Source organism: Thamnophis elegans, chromosome 2 (genome assembly GCF_009769535.1).
Source record: "Thamnophis elegans isolate rThaEle1 chromosome 2, rThaEle1.pri, whole genome shotgun sequence".
In the NCBI taxonomy this organism is placed as follows: Eukaryota; Metazoa; Chordata; class Lepidosauria; order Squamata; family Colubridae; genus Thamnophis; species Thamnophis elegans.
In genome coordinates this window covers 140,218,824-140,244,732 of record NC_045542.1, presented here as the reverse complement: position 1 = coordinate 140,244,732, position 25,909 = coordinate 140,218,824, and the positions used below count along the sequence as shown (strand labels likewise).

Sequence of the window (25,909 nt, the reverse complement as noted above, 5' to 3'; positions counted from 1 at the left end):
CAATTCCTGTCACATCCAATGGGTCTAGAGTTGGTTGATCTGAAAAAAGCAGATCCTGCACTTGCGGGAAAAGCTAAGAAATTGCAATTAAAACAAAGCCAGATTCTCAAGCCTAATGTTCTATTGGGTGCTGTTTATTTATTTGCAAACCCTCATAGAGTTGGAAAGAATCTAAGAAGAAAACAAGTTGAAATCCTTGTACACTACAAGATACCCTAAACCTGTTCTGTTTGGAACTCTCCAGTGAAGGGATAGCAACTATGGTACATCATGTAGTAATTGAGTTATGAGTTATGAGTTATGAAATTTTATTTATATGCCGCCCTTTTCCCTGGGGGGACTCAGGGCGGCTTACAACTCAAGGGGGGGGAAACAGACATTTAACACGTAAGAACAATACATAATTAAAAAACACAACATTCATACCATTCGGGTGGGTTACAGTTTTTAGCCCCAGGCCTGACGGGATAGCCAGATTTTAAGGGCTTTGCGGAAGGTCTGGAGGGTGGTAAGGGTACGAATATCCATGGGGAGATCATTCCAAAGGGTCGGAGCTACTACTGAGAAGGCTCTCCTCCGCGTGGTTGCCAGTCGACACTGACCGGCAGATGGAACTTGGAGGAGGCCTAATCTATGTGATCTTATTGGTCGCGTGGAGGTGATTGGCAGTAGGCGGTCTCTCAAGTACCCAGATCCACTACCATGAAGGGCTTTATGGGTGACAAGTAGCACCTTGAAGCGTGCCCGGAGATCGACAGGTAGCCAGTGCAGCTCGCGGAGGATAGGTGTTATGTGGGTGAACCGAGGTGCACCCACAATCGCTCGCGCGGCCGCATTCTGGACTAGCTGAAGTCGCCGGATACTCTTCAAGGGCAGCCCCATGTAGAACACATTGCAGTACTCCAGCCTAGAGGTCACAAGGGCACAAGTGACTGTTGTGAGGGCCTCCCGGTTCAGGTAGGGGCGCAACTGGTGCACCAGGCGAACCTGGGCAAATGCCCCCCTGGTCACAGCTGACAAATGGTGGTCAAAAGTCAGCTGTGGGTCCAGGAGGACTCCCAAGTTGCGGACCCTGTCTGAGGGGTGTAGTGTTTGACCCCCCAGCCTGAGAGATGGAACACTTGCCAAATTAGTGGGAGGGAAACACAACAGCCACTCGGTCTTATCTGGGTTGAGCACAAGCTTGTTAGCCCTCATCCAGTCCCTAACAGCTTCAAGGCCCTGGTTTATCACGTCCACTGCTTCATTGAGTTGGCACGGGGCGGACAGATACAACTGAGTATCGTCCGCATACTGGTGGTATCTTATCCCGTGCCGCCGAATGATCTCGCCCAGCGGTTTCATGTAGATGTTGAAAAGTAGGGGGGACAAGACCAAACCCTGCGGCACCCCATATGTTAGGGGCCTAGGGGTCGATCTCTGCCCTCCAACTAACACCGACTGTGACTTGTCCGAGAGGTAAGAGGAGAACCACTGCAAAACAGTGCCTCCCACCCCCACCTCCCGCAGTCGTCGCAGAAGTATACCATGGTCGATGGTATCGAAAGCCGCTGAGAGGTCAAAGAGAACCAGGATGGAGGCGTGGCCTCTGTCCCTGGCTCTCCAGAGGTCATCGGTCAATGCGACCAAAGCGGTTTCTGTGCTGTAGCCAGGCCTGAAGCCGGACTGGAATGGGTCAAGATAACTAGCTTCCTCCAAGGACCGCTGGAGCTGGAAGGCCACCACCTTCTCAATTCTGCCAAACTAGTGGTTTGAAAGCATGCAAATGTGAGTAGAAAAATAGGTACCACTTCAGTGGGAAGGTAACAATGATCCATGATGTTATGCTGGCCAATGACCATGGAAATATCTTCAGATAGCGTTAGCTCAATGGCCTTGAAATAGAGATGAGCACCGCCTCCTAGAGTGAGCCACACATAGTGGAGTAAAATCCACAGGGATTCCTTTGCCTTGTTTTTACTCTACTAGCCTAACTTTGCTTGAAATCTTCCTTCTCCTTCCATCTATTATCTACCCCTTCCAGCTGTGTATCATGATAAGAACTGAATAGAAAAGGAGACCTCTGAAGGCCAGAAGCAGGTAGAAAGAAAGAAAAATATTAGTAAGCTTAAAAAAAAATAGTTGTTCTGATCCAGCTCTCCAAACCCCACAAACTTTCTAAAGTTAACTCAAAGATTCCTTTATTAGGAGCCCCAGCAGCCCCAGCAAAAAGTTTATCTCTCATTTCAGGCTAACAAGTCTGTCCAGCTGGAAGATAGTTATCTGCAACATCTATTCATCTCTGCCCACTGTCTTTTATCCCCAAAGCTAGGGTGGGGCTTCACTAGCAGTGGTGGCTCTTCCTTCCCAAGGACCAGCCCATAGATTTCCACTGCTCTCCTCTTCTCTGCCTTCTGCGCATCTGTGCATCAGGCATTGGACCCAGCTGTTCCTTCTCTTCTTCATCAACCACCTCCAGATCTGGGGGCTGTTTATTTTCCATCTCAGGGCTGACCCTCAGAGGATATGCCTCTGTCTCTCTCTCTCTCTCTCTGCCAGCTCCATTCCCTCCTCCCCCTCGGAGCTCTTGATGCTCACCCTGAGTCCCACGCCTCCTCCTCCTCTGATTCGGCTGCTGGAGGGACCGCCACAACAATGCTGATGGATATGGCAAAACAATCTTGAATAATATTAGATTTCACTTGCTGTGGGCATATCTTCTTTGTTATGTTACAAAAATGTGACTCATGCCTGTATACAAACATTTCAGAATGTCTGACCAAACATGCTTATAATTAATTAGAAGCACTTTTCCAGTTATTCTTTCCAAAGGCAATACGGTTTGGAACACTAGATCTCTCTTCACCATCAACCAAGCAATCTTCTCAGTTCTCTTCACAGTATGTGTCTCGATGTTTGCTGTTCCAAAACAGAGAAGCTTGTTTATAAGTTTTTGTTTGGGGAGTCATCAGTGGCCTCTTTAGAAACAATTACAGCAAATCAAGTTCCATCTCTTGTCTGTGCCTCTTTTTGATGACAGACAGATACTGTCTGTGGAGCTCAACTGAACAAAAAGCAAAGTGGAGATGAGAAAATGCTGCATCATTATTCCCTTACTCAGAAGTCAAAGGAACAAAAATTCAGATCCTTCTCAAAATACTCTTTTGGAAAGAAACAACACGTGTAAGATGGCCATTTGTGCATCGGTAAGAAAGAAGAAATGTATTACCCAAAAGGAGAGGACAAACGACCGAATGCTTCTGAATAGCGTGCTGATTTCTAAATATAAATGACGATTTCGAAATAATGATCATAACTTTCAATAGAAATATGATGCATTTGGCTCCAGTACGAAAGACTGCAAGCAAGCCTCTGATTTCTCTTTTCAATAGGGTTCTATTTAAATTAGACTGAGATGGGAGAATTTTTCACAAACAACTGTCTGGTGGCAATAAAGGCTCTCTAAGATAGATAAATGGCCCTTGTAAATGTGTCTCCAAGTACAGAGACTCCTCCAAATAATCACAGTACATTAGCAAGAATATGAAATTAAATCTTATTCTCTGTAAATTTGCTGGTAAGCACTCTATAACACGGAGATCTCAGTATCATGTCCCTACACTGAAAAAAGTCTACTAGTTGCATTTGCTTTCCAAGCACATTGTAGGATGCTGGTATTAACGTTTATAGATTTAAACAGCTTAGGATCTGGCTAGCTGATGACACCCCTGAGCTATTGCTAGAAATGTACTCTTATCTTGTATTTTAACCCCATGCAAAACCTCATTGGCCTAAGCAAATGAATATGTATACATGTTATTTAAAAAAGGCATTGCAAATATAAAACATCTTCATTAATTTATTCCAAAATTAGATTTGGGAACTTAAAGTTGTTCCATAGGTTCATCTTTTTTCCCTCCTTTACAATCAATTAAAATTCCAGAGAAAAGAAATCTATGCTACCACCTGGCTGCTATTAGAAACACTGCAAAATAACCAAGAATTCTCATCCACTAGCAGTGGTCTCGTGATTGTCTTGTCCATAGAGATATATGGATGCTCCAGACATCCATCTATTACGCCAGCCAAAAACTTGCTGGATAACAACTTCAATCTGTTTCAGTCCTGATTGCAAGAATGGTCCTCTGTTGCTCTTCCAGACTGTCACAACATTCCCTGCTTTACAACTGAATCCAAAGGCTTCGATCTACTCAGAGGTCGATTGAATTTCATCTGGTTTGAACTGGTTCAGTCAAACCGGTAGTGGTGACCTACAGGTGAACCCACCTGCCTCAACTCTATGCTGTCCTATTTAGCCACTTTTTGAAGCCGTGTGCATGCGTGCAAGGCATGCATGCGAGCAAAACACATGCGCAGAAGGCGCCCTCACTCACAGCAAACCATTGATGAACTTCTATGAAACCCATCTCTGAATGTACTGTAAGACCTTAATAAGATTAGGACTCAACATGATTGACATGCAGTAGTCTCCTCCATAAATGGAGAAAGCATTCTTCTTTGAAATGCAGCTGTGTTGCTTCAAAGCAGACAGTGAGACATATTGTGCAACAATCCCAGAGACTTTCTGTATACAACTCCATCATGCATTGACTATATAGTCTACCTTTGAATGTGTAAACAGAGTAAATAGCTTCATATTTGTTCACTGGGAATGTAAGGTACTTTAAAAAAAAAAACATTTTTTCCATATGCTAAATAAAATAAACGTTCTTACAGACATTCTAAGGCTTAGTAAATCTCTTCTGGGATTAGCAGTCAATTGGTAGTAACAAGAATAATGTGAAATATTTTTCCCAAGTTCCCCATTATCACAGATATGCTTCAAGTCAAAGAAGAGAAGAATAAGGCCATTTCTGGGAACAAATGAATTAAAATCTTGGTTTGGTAAAGACTGTGCAGTATGGGAAAGCTGTCTTCGGCAGACGCACTAGCTATTGTCAGACCTGGAAGCTATCTTTAACATTTGGGCCTTCTACTGTGGGAAAATGGGAGGGGGATTATATGGAGTATGGGAGATATATATTCATAATAACATTCCTTTCTCAGAGAGTCAAGGGCATCTTGCCCTACAGCTGAAGTGGTGTGACTGGGAGGCATCTCCAGTTGGGATGGTGCCTGACTGCCACAGGTGATGGACAAGTGGGTGCAGGGGAAGGGACTTGGACTTTCTTTTGGGTGGGAAAAACCTGGAAGCTTTCAGATTTGGGTTTTCCCAGATGTACCAATATGACATCTCTAATAAAATGGAACTTTGAGGAACTGTCTGCCTGGGAGTCTTCTTTTGTTGGGGGTGTTGCTTGGAACCCTTACAGTTATAAGGATTTGTTTTAAACATACAATACACATGGAAAATCCATATATCGGCCTCTTTAATTCTGGTGCTGGAGAGAACTACTGAGGATAGCATGGACAACCAAGAAAACAAACCAATGGCTCATCAAACAAATCAATCCAGAGTTCTTACTTGAGACATAAATGATGAGGCTCAAACTATCTTAATTCAGACACATTATGGGAAGACCCATCTCTCTGGAAAATGTTCTAATGCTGGGAAAGATGGAAGGAAAGAGAAGAAGAGGGCAATCAGCATCAGTATGGGTGGACTCAGCTACAGTAATGATTGAATACACTGTTGGGAGATAGAAAGAACAGCTTACAAATAGATTGTCATGGAGAATATCTAAGTGTCACTAGTAGTTGAAAACTTTTTTTATAGCACAAAATCAAATCATCAATCAATCAATCAATCACCAATAATAATTTCAGGCTTTGCCATCTCTTCTTCCAATTTTTTTAAGGATACTGCAAGCAAAGGAAAAAGTGAATATAAAGGGGTTACCATGAGGAGTGGGAAAATCATCACATATATAGGACTCATACCAAACATTCAACAATTATTTTAACCCCAAGATACTAGGGTTGGGAAGGGAGAGAGTAGTAAAAACTCAGTAGTAAAAACATTAATGCATGGATGGTGAAATAAAACATCCCGGGCTGCAGGCAATATTTGAGAGTAACATACTGCTCACTGATTTATTAAAGCAGCCTGTTACGACAAAGCTACGTTTACCAGTTTTCTTTTTGTTCATGTTCATAGTATTCACAGCTACTAAGTTCTTCTCCATGAGGTTAAGAATAAAAAGGAGAGAAATCACTTCTTTTTTTTTAGATATCGCATCCATCATAAAGTGAGGCTTTTAAAGAACCATGAGTCTAAAACTATTCCATACTTCTCTTCTTTAATGTCATACTTTTTTCCTTCAAAGAAAAGGGGCTAAGAAGGACAGTTATTTGTCATGGGGAAAAATAATTTTAGGATAAGAACTGCCCAGCTGTTCTTACAAAGTTGCGACAATTTTCCGAAGCCAATTCACAGGAACTGAAATCATGAGAAACTGTTGGGAGTTCTCTGAACTTCGCAAGTTGAGAAGATCTCATCAAACCACCAAGCTGAATGGAGCTATTTAAACATCAGGGTTCAACTGTCTGCTCATTGGCTCTCCTTTAGTTCAATTGTTGAGGTGGGGGAGTACATCCACACATGCAGTTATTTGCTATTACCTTGTTTTGGAATATTGTTTGAACTATTTATCTACCAGGAGTCCTGACAGTCCTTAGAGCCGTGATGGAGAACCTATGGCATGTGTGCCACAGGTGGCACTCGGAGCCATTTCTGAGGGCACGTGAGGCGTTGCCCTGTCAGCTCCAGCGTGCATGCGCGCACTGGACAGCTGGTTTTCGGCCATTTTTTGCCCTCCGGAGGATTCCCTGAAGCCTCCAAAGGGCGAAAAACAGCCCAACGCAAACCGGAAATGAGGAAGAGAGTTGCCGGCGCGAGGGAAAGACAAGCAGCAGGCAAGGAGAAAAAGTGGCTTTTTCCCCTCAAGGTGGTTGCTCTCTTGCCCTTTTCTACATTCCAGTGCCACGCCATGGAGGCTGCCCCACCCACCATCACCCAGGTCCTCGCTTCCCCCAAGCATTTCTTTGCCTACCTGATTTCCACTCTGTTGCATTTTACCATCACATTTCTTGATGTTTTGGGCAGGGAAACAAAGTTTGTGGGACTAAAAAAAACAACCTTCAATCAATCAATTCCAACTTCGCGAGATCTCCCCTCCCCACTCCAAAAAGTTGAAATTGATTGATTGAAGGTTTATTTTTAGTCCCACAAACTTTGTTTCCCTGCACACAATGGCAAGAACTGCAATGGAGCTGGAAATCAGGTGGGCAAAGAAATGCTTGGGGGAAGCGAGTGCCTGGGCAATGGTGGGTGGGGCAGCCTCTATGGCCTGGTGCTGGAATGGAGAAAAGGGCAACAGAGCAGCCACCATGAGGGAAAATAGCTGCTTTTCTTCTTTCCTTGCTGCTTGTCTTCTTCGTGCCAGCAGCTCTCTTCCTCATTTCCCTATGGATTGTAGCGTTCAGGCAGGATCCTCTTTGGTAACGCGGAGTGGTGGTGGTGGGAAACAGAGCAGCCAGCATGAGGGAAGGAAGCCACTTTTTCTCTGTGCCCAGGATCCTCTTTGATGGGGGAGGGGAGATTTAGCAACCAGACTCACACCGGACGGAGTAAAAAGGGCCCAATCTTTACACAGGAGAATGATAAGGGAAGGTTTTTTGACACAGAATCATGCTCAAGCATCAGCCCCTGTCTCTGCCCATTTGTGGTAGAGCAACTTCTCCCATCACTATGTGTTAGCCAAGGGGAAGCAGCCAGAGCAGGGAGCGGCGGGGAAGCCTTGGTCAAAAATGTGCGGTCCATGGAGGTGATGGGCAGGCATTAAATTATGTGGGTTGTCATTCGAGTGTGCACGATAGCATGTGTGCGGGTGCTTTTGGCACCTGAGGCAAAAAAGGTTCGCCATCACTGCCTTAAGAGTAATCCCATCCAGGTGTGGGAAGGATTCATAAATCTGTATAACTGTGTTAGAAATATTGAGTTGGAACTCCAAATTATACTTCTGACACAGGTACTAATCAAACCCAACTCTGCTTACCTCCCAAGCCCAAACAGGTCTGCCAGGTGCTATCATCTCTTAAGACTACCTCCTAAGACTACTTGGGCTATTCTGTGTGCTTGTTTCTTTGATTTATTACTTTGCTTAACTTTATGCATTGACATAGGGTAGATAAGAAACAGATTTATAGAAATATATAAGCCCTGAATTTGAGGCAAAATGACCCAATCAAGTGGCCTTGGGGAAGTGAGGTAGACTACTACAGATCTTCTACACCAGGGCTGTCAAACTCCCGCCCTATGGGCTGGATTCATCACAAGCTGGCCACACCCACACCCAGTTTAGCGAAGGAGAAAAAAAGTCCTGATACCTCACGTGATACAGCCATGACAATGTGTGTTTGACACCTCTATTCTATGGAGTTCTTCAATTAAATTAAATAAAATAATATATCTTCCCTTGTAAATAAAACACCGTGGACCTAAGGGATCAGTATCAGATAATATTTTACACACTTCCAAAAGGAACCTTTTATACTTTCATCACCTGTTTAACAAACTCTGCAGATGCAAGTGGCTGAACAGAACAACCCTATTATTTTGTATTACTATAATGAAAACCGCTACAGTTGCAATAAAAAAAACATGATGTTATAGTTGAATAATATGAAAGCAGCATTTCCTTGCTTGGAATACTATTCGATTTTTGACCAGCCCAGGCAGTAAAGTCATCAAATCAATCAGATAAACAGAAAGTAATGCAAGGGCAGTCTTCCTTTACTATTCAAAAAGAATATGGTCAACCACCATACTTAACACTCACATTTTTGGGGAAAAGGCAGAATAAAAAAAACATATAGTATAGCACATAAGAAATATTATTTTAAAAACCTGTAGAATTGTAGAAGTTGAACAAGAGCTAGGAAGCTAATGTTCATGAAAGCCAGCAGAAGACTTGTTTTTCTAACTGGCACCAAAGAGCAGTACAATAGGAATGGATGGTAGTCATTAAGGAAACCATGTCAAGGGCAACAAATCTCCAATATTTTCCAATACTACATTCTCCCAGGAGCTATTAATGCGACCAGAAAACAACCATGAAAAATCTTGCCATATATTATTTCAATATCCCTCTCCCATAGTAATCACAAATTGCATCTCCTGTACTTTAGCGCAGTGTTTCTTGGCCTTAAAAACATCTAACAATAGCTATAGCACTTAGACTTATATACCACTTCAAAGTGCTTTATAGCCCTCTCCAAGCGGTTTACAGAGTCAACAATTTGGATCCTCATTTTACCGACTTCGGAAGGATGGAAGGTTGAGTCAACGTTGAGCCTGGTGAGATTTGAACTGCCCAAGTTGCAGGCAGCCGGCAGGCAGCAGAAGTAGCCTGCAGTACTGCCCTCTAACTACTGTGCTCCCATGGCTCTAATTATTTCCCTAGCTGTTCTTAATGTCCAGACATCTTAAATTTGGCAAGGTTGAGAAACGCTGCTCTAGAAGACAATGTTTGTAGGACGATATTTGAACTGTGGTGCTCTATGAGCTGTTTTCAGAGGCACTGATGATGTTACCTAGTTGGGTAATGAAATGTCTTCAAGAAAGCAATTAAGCTCAGAGAGCACCAAGGACTCTCTACAAACACTGCTCTTAAATACTTCTGGGAAAGTGTTTCAACTTTTGCAGAATTTTTTGTCTCTTTCTCTTCTTATGGTCCCCCATACTCTGCATGACTAATCACAGCTTTATGTGGGTTCCAATCAATACAGGTTTCATCTGCATTGGAAGAATCCCAGTTTCATTCTTCGAGACCTGAATCAATGTGGTCCAAGGTTTGAAATATGTCCTGATCCATATTCAACAGCTAAGACTCCACTTCACATGGCAGATTAATTTTGAGAAATCCATTACAGCACATGTGATCACCTGTGCACATTACAAATGAGCATTTGTCTGTTTCACTGGCAGAAAATTTGGTGGACCTTTTAAAACCTTTGAAGAATCGTGAGGAAAACAAAGTTTAGGTCAAAGATGTGCTCTCCATTTATTGCTCTCTTCCTTGATTCAACATCCCCTTCAGGGGATTTACTGTTTTCCTCTGAACTGGTGAAATATAATGTCCGCTATAGCCTAGAAATTTAACATCTAATTGAACATAATTGAGTTCAAATGGCTTCAGCATCTAAGATAATAACCTGAGTTTCCTATAAACATTTTTTTTTTCAAATCAGATCCTACTAGAGGTCTAACGTCTGGGCTCTGCTCAATTCGTGCCTTATCCTACATGAGGATATGAGCTCATCTGCTTTATGGGCTTTTTTACCTGTCTTCTAAAAACCCAATGTATAAAACTCTTTTTTTTTCCTGAAGCAATTCACCTACTGCTGTCAAAGTTTATCTTAGCACCAAAGTTTTCACTGCATTAAAAGTAGACCAAAAAAAGGTTATTTTTTTAAAAAAGTCCAGTTTCAATTTGAGTGCATATTTTGTAAGGTCACAATGTTCTGAATGAATCGCCAAAATAACTGTTTGGTCCTAGTAACATCCTGCCCATTGTTCCTGCTCTTTTCAATAACCGGCTCAATAAGCTCTTGAAAAATGCTTTGTATAATATAACTCTTCTGTAGAAATAATGTTTGTCTCTGTCATTATGTTTTACATTCAATCAATTTGCAAATGTTGTTCTGTTCCCTACTTATACCAGCATTCCTTATAGCATCCCTGAGCAGAAACCCAACGATCGATACTGTGTCTGCTGAAAACAATAGGACATAACAAATGAATAATTTTATTTACAATAAAAGCCCTGCTCCGCAAATGGATTCTATTAATGTTCAAATTCATTTTTCATGCCTTAACCCAAGACGAAAACAAAGACTTCATAGATAGCTACATTTGGAGGCGGGGGGGGGGGGGGGAGAGCAGTTATGAAACACCAGTTTAATAGAAGGCAAAATATTTTCTCTCCTCTCCAGCCTTTTTTCCCCCTGATTTCCCATGACTGGCCAATGGCTCTTTGGGCTAATGACTGCCTCAATTTTTGCAACCCAGATGTGGTATGCATAAGATTAATTGATGAAATCTATTGCATCCCATCCCATGGTGAAGCTTGACTAACACAGACCTCAAATTAGGAATTACAAACCTACCACATACCAACTCCCTACCTAGTTGCTACATTTAAAAAAAAACCTCTTTCAAACTGCAGAGACTTCTCAGCTTGATGATAATAATAACAAGAATAACAACAACAACAGTGATACCCATTGTCATTGGGAGTCTTGGTACCATGTCCAGGAATTTTATAAGATACATCAACAAATTGCAGCTTCCTGCAATAACACCAACGGAACTGCAAAAAACTGTGCCATTCGGAACATCTTATATTTTAAGAAGATACTTAGTTGATACCTAGAATGCTGGCAGCAACTTGTATCAACCATTAACACCAGTCAATGGTATTTGTGATGCATTTTTGAATGTTCAGTTGATTGAGTTTCATGTTTAATGAATAAAGTGTTGTTGTTGTTGTTGTTGTTGTTGTTGTTATTTTATTCATTAAACATGAATCTCAGCCAACTGAACATTCAAAAATGCATTACAAATACCAGTGACTGATGCTAATGGTTGATACGGTTTGCTGCCAGCGTCCTAGATAACAACCAAAAACCTTCTTAAAATATAAGATGTTCCAAGTAGTGCAGTTTTTTGCAGTTCCGCTGGTGTTATTGCAGGAAGCTGCAATTTGTTGATGTATCTTGTAAAATTCTTGGACATGGTGCCAAGTTCCCCGATGACAATGGATATCACTGTTACATGCTTCATCCATAGCCATGTAGTTTCAATGGCCAGGTCGCGATATTTCATCATTTTTTCTAGTTCTTTTTCGTCGACTCTGGCATCTCCAGGAACAGCGATATCAATAAACTGTATACTTCGGCCCTCTACTACCATGATATCTGGCGTGTCATGCTCCAAATTATTATTATTATTATTATTATTATTATTATTATTATTATTATTCCCCCAGTTGCAATGTATGGCTGTGAAAGATTGAAGCATAAGAAAGGCTGAGTGCCAAGGAATTGAGGCCTTTGAACTATGGTGCTGGAGAAGACTCCTGCAAGGCGATCAAACCGGTGAGTGCTAGAGGAGATCAACTCTGACTGCTTTTTGGAAGGCCAGATCTGAAGATGAAACTCAAGTACTTTGGCCACCTAATGAGAAGGAAGGACTCACTGGAGAAGAGCCTAATACTGGGAAAGATTGAGGGCAAAAGAAGAAGGAGATGATAGAGAATGAGGTGGCTGGATGGAGTCACCGAAGCAGTAGGTGTGAGCTTAAATGGACTCTGGAGGATGATAGAGGATAGGAAGGTCTGGAGGAACGTTGTCCATAGGGTCACAATGGGTTGGACATGACTTTGCAATGAACAACAACAACAACGATGATGATAATAAGGGGTGGGGGGAAAGGATGTTGTTCCACTCTGAGTTTCACTGGATCAATGGGCAGCCATATAAAACTGACACATAAATTCCGCTGAGTGTCCCCATGGGTGGACATTCTAGAGATCCAAGTTAAGCCCTATGTTAAGCCCTGAGCAGAACCAGGAAACAGAACCCAAATGGTCCAAGGGTTTTATAAGCACCGCCAATCCTGAGTGCTAGAAGAGCTGACCATCTCCTATTGATCTCTTGCATGATCATATCTGAGTTATTTTCAAGATCACATGGAAAAGTGAGGGACTTCCATATTATTGTCAAGCAAGCTCCATAGATGTGTCCATGATATCACCCGGAATAAATCCAGCTCAACTCAAGTACATCTGGAGCTTTTGCCAGACTATGGTCACTTTGCTTGTTTTCAGAGAAATCCCATCTATTATCATTATAAGATTGTAATAGATGGGATTTCTCTGAAGACAAGCAAAATGACCATCAACAAAAAAACATTGGTGAGAGATGTGGTAGTGCAGTGGTTAGAATGCAATTTTGCAGGTTAATTCTGCCAACTGTAAGCAGTTCAATTCTTACTGACTCAAGGTTGACTTAACCTTCCCTCCTTTCAAGATCGGCAAAATGAGGATCCACATTGTTGGAGGCAATATGCTGACTCTGTAGACTGCTTACAGAGGCCTGTAAAGCACTATGAAGCAGTGTATAAGTCTAACTGGCACAAGAGCCATGGTGGTACAGTGGTTAGAATGTAGTACTGCAGGCTACTTCTGCTGATCACCGGCCGCCAGCAGTTTGGCAGATCAAATCTCACCAGGCTCAAGGTTGACTCAGCCTTCCATTCTTCTGAGATGGGTAAAATGAGGACCCAGATTATTGGGGGAAATATGCTGCCTCTGTAAAGCACTTAGAGAGGGCTGTAAAGCATTGTGAATCAGTATATAAGTCTAAGTGCAATTGCAATTACAAGTGCTATTGCTTTTGCTTAGTGGCAAGTTTTTAGAAAAAAATGAGAGTCTCTATTGGTTAGAATACAAATAAAAACTATGTGGGAACATGACACACCTATAATGAAGACCAGGATCTCTTACATTTTTCCAGTTTGTAGAAAAGGCAGACATTTCAGAGATTTTTCTGTAATGTAATTTTTCTGTAAAACCCTAACGTAAGACATGGGTAGCATGAGAGCAAAAGCTTTGAGAAACCTTAATATATAAGCAATCCAAATCCCAATTTTCTTCAAGAACTTTTCTTGCTAGGACTAATGGAAAGTGTTAGATACTAGCTTCAGTTATAATGGTTTCCACCAAAGTCCTCTGTTCCGGCGGGAACAGAGGTTTAATCTCATTGGTCGAAGGGTCTGACAGCTCCCTATAAAAGGGCTGCTGTCACACTCAACCTTCGCTAGATTGTTCATACTTGTGTTATAATAAAGAGCTGTTGTTGCCTTTAGCCTGAGTGTGCCTTTCCATTACCCAATCTAACAGAAAGACAATTATAAAACATGTATGCACAATTGTTTTTGTATATAGTAGGAGCAGCACGGTTATTATATGCAGAAAGATAGAAACAGGCTAAAATACGCAGAATGAAGAAATAGTTAATAAAGATTCAGAATTTGCAGAGATGGAAAAATTGATTTGTTTGATCGGAGAAAAAAAATTAATAGATTTGTCAATGACTGGAAATATACTTTTTGCTGAACATGGAAATCAATGAACTTGTGATATGTGGGTTGAAAGATTAGGAAAGTTAGAATATAGAAAGAAGGGAATAACTAAGAGGATAAAATACAAATGCATTTATAACTGGTATAAAAAAGATTGGAAGATATTATTTTATATTGTTTCTTTCTCCCTTTTCTTTATCTCTTTTCTTTCTTATTTTCTTATTCCTTTTTTTACTTTCTTTTTTCTTTGCTTTCTAAAACACTTCTTTACTAAAAAGTTTTTTTTAAAAGCCAATGTTCTCCATAGAAATATATTAAGTTAAATTATACAGTTATAAATATTGAATGGAAACTTATTAAAGTATATCTAAAGTAAAAAAAAATAGGTGGCCATAAAGCGATATATATTTCTTAGGTAAAAAACAGAAATATCTATTTTTGAGATGTGTTGACCATTTAAACTAATCATCTTCATGCTGACTGGGAATTGTTTAAATTGCAGTTAAAGAAGGCTATTTTAGCACATGAAAAAAATGGATTTAAATTATTCTTATATTTTAAACTAATCATTATCAGAACAACTGATTATTTGTTGTATTATGCATTTCTTGCTTTGCTGGTCCAAAACACATGAACCCAATCACTGAACACAGATTATGAGAAGGTAATAATAAAATATTCCCTAGATTTCATTCAACCCCATTCATCTCCCAACTATACAATGTTGAAATCAAATCCATTATTTTATTGGTCATACTTTAAGCACCTATCTTTGGGATGCAGCAATCATCTGTGATTTTTACAGCTCTGCTTCATTTTAGTTATTACAATTCTCGTTTAGTCTTTATTCAGCAAGCAAGTTCAAGCACATCTTGAAGTTCAGATACTCGATAAAAGGTCTCTTAAACATCTTCTACCTGTCCACCAAATCCCTCAAGCATACAAAGAAGTTCAGAGTTTCTCTCTAAAATATATTTCAAACAAGCAAGGTTTGGTTTTTGACCTTCTCGGATTAAGGGATTGTTATCACAGGATAATGGGATAATGGCTGTGTAAACAGGCCTTGCTTGACTACTGAGGCATCTGAAATTCCACTATTCCCTCAGAGGTCCTTCTCAGTCTGTACAGTATTTTCTTGTTTATATAAGTCTTGTCTTTCAGAAACCCTTAAATATGTCTGTGGCTGAGACAACATCAAACAAGGAAATAATGAATTGTTATTAAATTGGCATGAAGACAAGGAATCAGGCAATCAAAATTTAGATTTAATGGGCATACATCCAAATTCTGATTAGCCCGAAGGCCTACTGTATTTTCTTCACCTGGGATCTTTCTCACACAGTTATTGTGATTATTGTATCACAAACAGGATATATGGACAGTTAATATTCAGTTGTCCTTTAGAAATAGGCATTCACAAGGCTTGTACTTCCAATCGTGATTAGTTGCCACTGAGTTTTCATGGTGAGTGATTACTAAATGTCTGATCATCTAGTCATCTCCTTCTTTCCATCCCGATAATATCACATGAACTGGTAATCTGTCCATGTATTCTGGGCCTGTTTAATTGTCACCTGACACTTGGCTTCCTTCCTCATCCTGTTCATTCTTTGAGGACAATCAAGAAGGAAAAAATTGTGGGGTCCTTAATGCTCTCTCAGCTTGGCTGCTTTCTTGCAGACATTTCATTACCCAAATAGCTAATATCATCAGTGCTGGTGTAGGATTGTTGATGTTAAATACAGTAATTGGGCAATTTTTTCAAAAAAAACAAAACACCAAATTCAGAGAGCATCAAGGACCTCATAGTTCAACCCTGAACTATAAAAATCTCCTAAGAGAAGAAACTGGATGCACAGAGAATTATTTTCCTTATGGCTTTCAACCCCAATCACGTAGGATTGTAACTGACAAGGGCAATTAATGCATATGCAACAGCCTCTTCTTGTCAATGTTTTTTTCTCCAACATGGGTATAATGAAAGATGAACATGATTAACTTTCTCTCACATAGGGACAAAAATCCCCGAGCAGGACTCATTTAGAGCCCTGCGTAAAGCATACTGTAGTTCCTGTTTCAAAAGCCAGCAAAAATGAACCAGTAAACAAAACTAATACAAAATCATAAGTTCAGGGAGTTAAAATAAAGGCTGTCTAGTTTATAGATATGGGAGAGAAAGAAATAAAATGAACACCATAAAAGAGAAAAGAAATCAAACCTAGGGATTGGAAAACAGGTCAAACAAGATCATTTATGAATCCAAAATTACACACACTGGCTAGATTGGATTTTTCAAGCTATTTGTTTAAATCAAATATACCTAATTTAATTTGGAGATGTATTAACCCCAGTGTTGTTACAAAGGAAATACATGATTGAATGTGCAGGCATATCAATTGGAGAAAGAGAAAGTCTTAATCAATAAAATGTGTATGTGCATATTAAACATTACGACGGCATGAGAGTAACCAAGGGGGACCACTGGTGTATGCTGAATTTTAGTCTCCTTCCTTGGAGCTGTTGATGTTTCCAGCAGTTCATCCTTGCTAGGCAGCCTTCCCAGAACATGGCTCACTGTATGAATAATCCCCCGGCCTAAATGTCTGCCCCTCCTTTTTGGAAACCTGAATATTTCAAAACACACAAGTTAATTAACCTGACATCTGAATTGAATCAGCTTTTAAAGCCATTCCTTTTGTCTGCAACTTACAGAAATTCAAATATGTTAATATTTCATTGTCTGCTAGGAAACAGATATATTAAAAGGCATTCTCTAAGTGAGTCAAACCCAAGTAGATAAAATTACTGCTGTAAAATATAGGAAATATATTCCCTGTTGGAACTGGCGAATGTTCCTTTATGGCTATCTTCTCCTGGCTCGCAAACACTTTATTTATTTAGCAAATTCTGCTTTTATCAGGGTAGTAGTACCCCACCCAGGCACATCTACTGGACTGTATGATATACATAAAAAGAGGACTTCAGTTGTGTGGGCAAAATCTCAATCTTGATTTTTTTTTTTTAAACACACACAGCGTATAGCCTTTCTTCTCCCCCCACCCCTTAGTTTGTCTCTCTTAGTTAAATGCTGGGAAGGATACTTTTTCTTTAAGTAAACACTTACTCAACAGTGAATACATGCATTATTACAAATTGTAACAATAGGAAACATACTAAACACTCGCACACATGTGATTACAAAGTTCAACATTTTTTTCCAGTTAAAATAAACCAGTGGATTCAACTTGCTTTAAAGATGCATTAATGCATTAAACACTAATGTAAAATCGTCCATGTTGTAGTCTAATTGGGAAACATGTATCAGTCTGCATTGTTTACCGAGTTCCAAAGTTTAGCTTTTAAAGCAAGATGCCTGCCAGCTATTGTATGATTACATTTACTTATGCATTTGTTTGTTAAATTTTTGTGCTGTCAAATCCACATGGACTCACAGCAGCTTACAATCCATATAAAACAAGACAATCATCCACAGTAATAATTTACATCATGACTGCTATAAAGTCTTCAAATTTAAACATTAAAATGCACAGTGAGTTGAAAAACAGCCAACAACTTGGCTAAATCTATAAGTACTTATACCAAAAATTCATATTATCACTTCCATTCAAAATAACCATCAAGGACCAAAACCACTCAAGAACCATTCCATCCTTACTGCTTTTCAGAAGTCCTATTTCATGAAGGATAATCAATTCACAATGGAAGGATCTTCCATGAAGTTTGGGCCATTACAGAGAACAATCTTTTTTGGATCATTCCAAAGGCCTAATTATTTTGATTCCACAAATGGTCAATCAAGTACGACATGAATAAACCATAGGCAGGGAGCAGAAGCAAAACTCTCTGTAACCATTATGTTCTCCAGCAATTGGCCCTGAGGGAAAAGTGTTTCCAATGTAAGAAGTAATGTATGGTCATCATAATTGGCAACTAGTGACAGTCATATCGATAGTTTCTATGCTAATGAAGTTCATCACTATTGGAAAGATCACTGTTTTTCAACTATGCATTTGATTTCTTTATAAATATGGGCACTGAGATTCCAGTGCTATAAAATGAACCACCATCCATTATCCTCAGCATCTATTAGACATAATAATTAAACATATCCAGATGAAAGGGGGAGAGTTCAACAGATTGAGGAAGTGCTGCTAGGGTTTTCTAGATGTTTATATGGGCCACTGTTTCCCACTGTGCTATTTGCTATCACCAGCTGGAGATCAGTCTAAGACAGTGTTTCACAACCTGGACCATCTGAAGAACTGTGGATTTCAAACTCCCACAATTCCTCAGTCAGCAAAGCAAATGTATAGACTAACAGGAGAGAGAATTCCAAGCATTTGGAGGGTGCTTGCTCTAGTACTTTTAACTGATTTGATTGTGCTTTGAAGGTTTAACGCTAACTTTCACATGCAAAAAGCTAGCTTAAATCTGAACAAAGGAACCAACCCACCTATTAAGTTTGAGCAGCATGTTTTCTAACTGAGATTTCATGTCCTATTTCAGGACCCAGATCTCTCAAAACAATTAGTCTGTGTGCACCTTATTATACCTAGGAAGTTGCTTAGGCCAGGTTCGGCTATTTGTCTGCCGAGATCAACATTTCTCACTCTGAGAACTTTCTAGGAACTCAAGCAGAGGGCTCTTTCATTATATGCTACTAGATATCTAAGATTGATCCTAGGACTTTCTGGCATAAGAGCACATGACTTACTGTTGAGTCTTGGTTGTTCCCTCAAAAAGCCATTGCTCACCTGGGAAATTAGTCATTCCAGCTGAATGTGTCCCTCATACACACTGAAACCCACAAAGGTCTAATTTCTGGTCCAACAATGCAACAATTAAAACAGAGAGGATCTTTGAAGCATGTTCAACTCCTTTTTCAAAAATGCTAAATGCCTGTTTATTTATATATCTCCCTTTGGTGAAAAGGTCAGGAGAAAAATCACCTCTTTGGTCACCGTTGCTAAGCAACCTCTTTCAAAAGTTCTGCAACACTGATCAAGCATGTTATGTTCCACTGACTGGCTTCAGAATAAATATAAGTAACATCTTACCTGTTCTTCTGCAAGAAGCAAGGAAAAGTGCCCACTTCCAGGCAGATAGCCAGAGATCCAAAGCCATCTGTTATACTTGATACTTCCTAACCAGAAGAAGAAGAAAAAAGGATACGGCCTGGAACCACAGGTTTCCTGTTCACAAGTGCAAAAGACAGCTCTGTCTTCAGAAACACAAGAGAAGGCTTGATGAGATGTTGTCCAAAACGGAGCGACATGTTCAACCCTTTTATGTACAAAATCTGCAGAGGAGAACATTGGAAAATTTAATTTTATCTCATTTTATCATGCAAGCAAGATCACTGATAGGATATTTTCAATTACTGGAGCTTAACACTTTTTTGTTGTTGTTCTGTTCTGTTCTCTCTTTTTTTTTCATTTCCCTGCTTGAATCTTCTCAAAGAAACATCTGTGTCTTGGGCAAGTGAACATTAGTTTGCAGGTTTTTTCATCAGTGTATCTCTGTGCTAATTGGACATGTTTGATGTCTGCTAGAGAATGGCTGAGTAAACAATCACAAGCTTCCCTGTAGGAAAAAAACACCATTTTTTTTAAAAAAAAGTAATAACATTATTATATGATGTCTGAAAATTGTCTAGAAATAATTTGTATCCTACAGGGAAAGATAAAGAGAACTGATAGTCTTGTCCACCATAGCTTATTAGTGTGAAATAATTTATCTAACTGGTCCTTCATTTTTCACATTCTACTTTAACGGGGCCATATCTGGGTTGCCCAAATCCAAAAAGGCCATTAGTAAGCAGCAAAGAAATAGAACATAGAACATCACAGTCAGAAGGGACCTTGGAGGTCTTTTAGTCCAACCCCGTGCTCAAGCAGAAGACCTTATACCACCCTGGACAAATGGCTGCCCAGTCTCTTCTTGAAAACCTCCAGTGATGGAGCACCCACAACTTCCAGAGATAAGCTGTTTCACTGATTAACTGTTGTCACTTTCAAGGAAGATGAAGAGTACCTAACCATTTATTGACATCTAATGATCATCAGCACTTTTGCAGCTGACATTTGGTCATCTTGAACTAGCCACTCTTTAGAGGATGACACCTTTAGCGGGGTCACCATCAGATCTTACAAGGTAGGAAGTTCACTGTGAAGCAGGTTGTCTTGAAAATGACCAGACCCTGAACCATGCAAGGTGATAATCAGCATCTTGAGATCAGTCAGGAGTTGCAATCAAACAATTAGAGTAGGTGTAAGGAGACGTAAGTTGTACTCTTCCTTTAAGCACTAAAGCCAACTGGGTAATTTGGGGATAGTCTTTTTCCCCCCAGTCCTAGTCCAGGAAGTTAGAAATCATTATGGGCAAAGGAAAAAGAAAAACACTTCTACAATGTTACCAAAATAAAACTGCATGGTCCTGTCCATGAACTCACCAGGAACTAGGCACTGGAACTAATTTGAATTTTTTTTTAAAAAAAATAGCACTTGAATTGCACCTGGAAACTGACTAGCAAGCAATGCAGTTTCCAGAGATGAGGTGCTACACAGGCAACCTAGGTCACTGCATGCTAAACCAATTTGACCTTCTGATGGGAGAAATTAAAAATTGTCATTGTTGGGCAGAGTTTCTGTAATAAAAAGAAATGTTTTCCAAAAATGATGTTTTTGTTTTAAATAATACCTATTCTGATAACTGGTACACTATTTAAACAATGAGAGAAAAATATACCTAACTTTGTATGGCAAGAGGAAAAAAACAAGAATAAGTATACTCTTTTGAATCACCATTTTTACATCTACATGTATCAACAAGCTCCAAATTATCCACTAATTTTTTTTAAAAAATCCTTTGGTAATATCCCCTGTGTGTTGTTAACATTTTTTCCCATTTCCTCCACATCTTTTTTGTGGAGAAATACTCTATTCCAATCCCTGAGGAGACATCAATGTTCAAACATGAAACCCAATAATTTATCGATAAGTCTGTGGAGTTCTTGGAGCTCTATCGGTTGCATTCTTGCAGATCTCTCATTACCAACTAGATAAAAACTTCAGTGGTAGAAGGGATTGCAATTTGCTCTCTGTTTATATACAGTGGCTTGCCCCCACAGTGTTCATGGAAGTGTAATCCCTTCCCTTCTAGCACTGAAGATGTTACCTAGTTGGGTAATAAAATGTCTGCAAGGCAAAAAATGTCAAAAATCTCATAGAGCACCAACTCCATACAACCATGAGCTACAAATAACGTTCATAAGTTGTTTATAAAATACTGTTTTATGTTCATTTGGGGGAATAAATTCCCAACATCAAAGTCTTAACCCTCTCTACATTAACTTCCACCCTAATATGTCTGTCATAATTTTCAGTCAATATAAATTTTGGAAATAGTTGGAGATTTATGTTCAAAACAACTCATTTTTTTCCCCAGTTCTTCTGAGATAAATTCTTCTCTTGGTTTTTGTGACTTAAACATTTAACATCTTTTTTTCCAAATATGTGTTTATTGTAAGAAAAATCACATTTTGTTTTAACTGTTTCACATAATGAGGTTTTTTTTTTCTCTTTTGAGGAAGCATTTGCCAGTTTATATTCCATATTAAGCATTTCTAATCCATAGTTAGGCCTAGATTTAACTGCTGTGTAGTCTTAATGGACATTTGACCAACATAAGCCTCACTTTCTTAAAACATCTTTGGATTTAATTACTTTACAATCTAAGAAAGATATGGCAATGAAAATTAAAGATCTCATGAAGTGCCTTCTTTTTAAAATTAAGAAAGGGAACAACATTTTAAAGGATTTTAATTTAATAGCAAAAAACTTAACAAAATCACAATCCAAGAATTTTTTAATGAATAAAGGGCATAGTGATTTTTTTTAAAGGAATATTATGAAAGTTCCTTTGAAAATAACAAAATTAATTAGATGAACAGACCAGATCTTTGTGGAAATGCTGTTTGTTTATTTTTAAGAACAGTAAATAATTGGTGGATTTTACAAAACAAGAAGATAAGGATAATATATACTAAACTATGAAAATGTAACTATGGAGAACTAATTGGAACTAAAGTGCTGAACATAGCAAAGAAAACAAAAAAAATAGGAGAAATCTTTTACTTTTATCAACATGCTTTCACTTTCTCACAATGGCAAACCCAAAACAAACTCCTAAATTAGAAGAAGGACACCAGGGTTCAGAACGACTTACAGACAAGGCATTTCACAAGATTCATTGCAGAAAGTATTGGAAGAATTTGGCAAAGAGATGACTGCAATGGTGTAAAAAGGAAATGGAAGGATTTGCAGGAATTTTTTAAAAAAATGTGAAAGAAGTTAAGAAGAGTAAAGTATCTGTAGGGCATCTGGCTGCAGACTTGAAACAAAGTGAAAGTTTTGTAAAGTATGAGTTATAAATAAAGACAATTTTGGACAATTTGACTTTATTGGAACCGAATGTAAAAGAATCTTGCTTTAGATTTATAGCAATTCCAAGACAACAGGAAGAAGATATTTCAGAAAAAGATTGCTATGTCTCTTTTTTAAAAAAAAAAATATTTTTTTTTATTTTTAAACAAACATAAACAAATAAGACATGTAAAATAAAAACATCTTCAATTACGTACAGTGTCGATTGGTTACAAGGTTTTTGTATGTCCTTTCCATAGTCATCACTTAAACTTTATCTAAAGTCACATATTGTCAATCAAATAGATTTGTATACATTATTGTTATAATACTTCATTTGTTTGATTATCACTATTGTTTCTTCATTTTAAAGAAGGTATTCTAAATATGAATTCATTTATATTATAGTAATTCATTATATCATCTTCAATATACCCAATAATAAAGCATTTTTAATATCCTATTCTGTCATTATATTATTTTAGTATTGGTAACATTCTCTAATAATTTCCAATTCCATGTTTTTTTCCATTATTAGTATCATCAATCTAATATATATGTATACAATGCAAGCAGGAAAAAAGTATTTTTTTTTTCTGAAAAACTTAAACAGAAGGAAATAGATGGAATAATGTTAGAAGAGATATTTTCACTTTTGAACAATGGAGATTCAGATTGCAATCTGTGTAGAAAGCAAGATTCTTTTATTCCCAAGATTTTAGAGTAGAACAGAAGGAAATACAAATGGAAGTGACAATGATAGGTGAGACCAAATAAATACCACAACAGATACAAGACAGTGAAAAGAATTCCATGTTGGATGCTGCAGGTACATAAATTATGATGTAACTTTACAGAGTGAGGCCAAAATATAAATGCATCTATAGCTACCATCAAGAATATGAAAACACACTTCTTTACCATTTCTCTTTTCTTATTCTGTCGCTTTATTTTCTACTTCTTTTTATGTTTTCCCCCCAATACTTAGTATTTTTATTATCTTTCATGATTGCTACTATTATTTTACCATTTAATTGAAATTAAATAATTTCAATAAAAATATTGTTAAAAATAATTTGACTTTTTGGATGTTCTTCCAAAGGCTGCCATGTAGAGCAAAGTGTAAAGATGCAATTGTGAAGTGACGAAGACACAAAGATGACTGTGACAAGACATCCTGGACCAAGAGAAGTTGCAACTGAAGCACAAAATGGAATTGGACAACAGGGGCCCTTGATGTTTAAGCAGAAGGTGAGAATCCAGGAGAACTCCCAAAGAACACAGCAACACAACAAAGGGAAGTTCAACCCTATCCAAACTAGAAGAAGATGATCTCTGGAGTGAGAAGGCTAATTAAACAACCCATTTCCTACTAGCACGATCTTGACTTATAACTTGGCTGATGCTCAGCGTTCAGTTATAAACTATGAAGGAGGAGCATGGGGGTCATGTGGTTAGGATGCTGGGTTGATGAGCAGCAAATCTATGTTCAAGACCTGAGTGCTGCTGAATGATGGGGTGAGCTCACGTCATTTGCTCCAGCTCCTTCTAACCTAGCAGTTCAAAAGTGTGTATTCACAAGTAGAAAGATACATACTACTTTGTTGGGTATGGGGATATGAAAGGAGACCCCAACCGGGTGCCCCCTGAGCAACTGTGATGTCACTGGCTAATCCTTTTAATCCGGAAGTGCCCTGGGGCTTCCGACAAAAAGGCAATCCAACTATGAAGGAGTAGTTAACATGGAATGTGGAACAGCTACAAAATTAAACACTGGGAAATGAGGACACAAAGGTAATTTCCTATCATTTATTTAAGTTATATACAGAATAAATTGTGACAAATCGTGGAATAGGAGAAATTAAGAAATTAAGGAATAGGAATTAAAGTTGCTGGAAGAAACATTAATGACCTAAAAAAAAATACCACATTGACTGTTGGAAGCCAAGAAAAGAGTCCCTTGCTGAAGGTACAAGATGGCCCACTATTTAATATTATAGAAAAAATACACACCGGGATTGTGTCAGCATTGTGATTCAACAGTACCAACCCAACACAAATAAGAAGCAAAGCTGAAGTAGTAACAGACTTTATCTTCTTACACCCCAAAATTCACAGGAATGGTGCCTGTAGCCATGAAATAATAAGATGCCTGATACTTGGGAAAAGACTAGGAGAGATCTAGACTACATTAGTGCAGAGACATCACAATGGCAACAAAGGTACATACTGACAAGGCCACTGTTTTCCCAGTTGTAACATATGATTGCAAAAGCTAGAATATCAGAAAATCTGAACAAAGAGAAAATGATGCCTTTGAACAGTAGTTCTGGGGAAAAAATGTTCAAAATAACTTGCATGACAGGAACAAAAATTCAATATTAGATTAAATAAAACTTCTCTGCTCTCTGGAAGCTAAAAGTAGAACATAATATAAAGGCAAGAGTCATTTAAAAAATTGAAGGCAATTGAAAGATGCCAAAGAAGACAAAAGTGGCTAAATGACACTGATGTAGTGTTACTTATGACACAAACAGAAGTTTACAAGAACTTAAAGAAGCAGTTAATGACAAACAACACCAATGAAATTACAGGCTGTGTATCAAATCACAAAGAGCTAGAACCAACTCTTTGACTGAAGACTAAAATTGATATGAAAGAGCAAGGAACACCAAAGAGCTCAGTATTTAGAATTTATAATACAAAACTGATTACTCAAATAAAAAACAGAGACTAAGTAAAACAAGAAGAATTATTCAGGTATATTTTAGTGGTGGGTTTCTCCATTCTGCCTTGACACCAATGTTCCCTCTAAGCTGTGTGGCTGCGCGGCCGCGCACGTGGCAACAAAACACCGCGCAGCAGTTTCCAACTGCCGCGCAATGGTTTTTGTGAGCCACCTTCCACCATGATAGGAGAGGACAGCCAGCCTGGAGACAGCAATCAGTTCTAGATCCACAAGGCAGAAAGTAAGTAGCTCAGAGAAGGGATGTGGGGGTTGAGAGAAGGCATGGGACGGGCTCCCAGCAGCGGCTGCTCAGATTTGCCAGAGAGGGAGGGAGGGAGGGAGAGACAGAGAGAGAGAGTATCCCTCCTTCCTTCAGCCCAACACTCTCACTGGCATCCTGGCCAGATGAGAGGGACTGCAGAGGGTCTCCTCGAGTCTAGGGCAGCGAGTGATTTGATGGGAAAGTTGCCTCTTGGGAGGAATGACCCGGATTGGCTCCCGCTTCATCTCTTCTGCTTCGTCTCTCCTGCCTCTTTGCTTCTCCGTTCAGTCTTTGGGCGGCAGATCAAAAGCAGAAGCCAATCCAGGTCATTCCTTCCAAGAGGCAACTTTCCCATCAAATGACTTGCTGCCCTAGACTCTAGGAGACCC

The 25,909-nt window shown here is 39.1% G+C and overlaps 1 protein-coding gene across 1 annotated transcript in view; it reads right to left on the bottom strand.

Moving 5' to 3' along the window:
* FHIT (fragile histidine triad diadenosine triphosphatase) overlaps positions 1-25,909 on the bottom strand; it is a 992,634-nt gene that overhangs the window by 850,011 nt on the left and 116,714 nt on the right. Inside the window, exon 2 of the mRNA XM_032211734.1 lies at positions 19,280-19,406. Within this exon, the coding sequence (XP_032067625.1) occupies positions 19,280-19,382 (103 nt within the window). The 5' untranslated portion in view covers positions 19,383-19,406. The remainder of the gene's footprint in view (positions 1-19,279; positions 19,407-25,909) is intronic.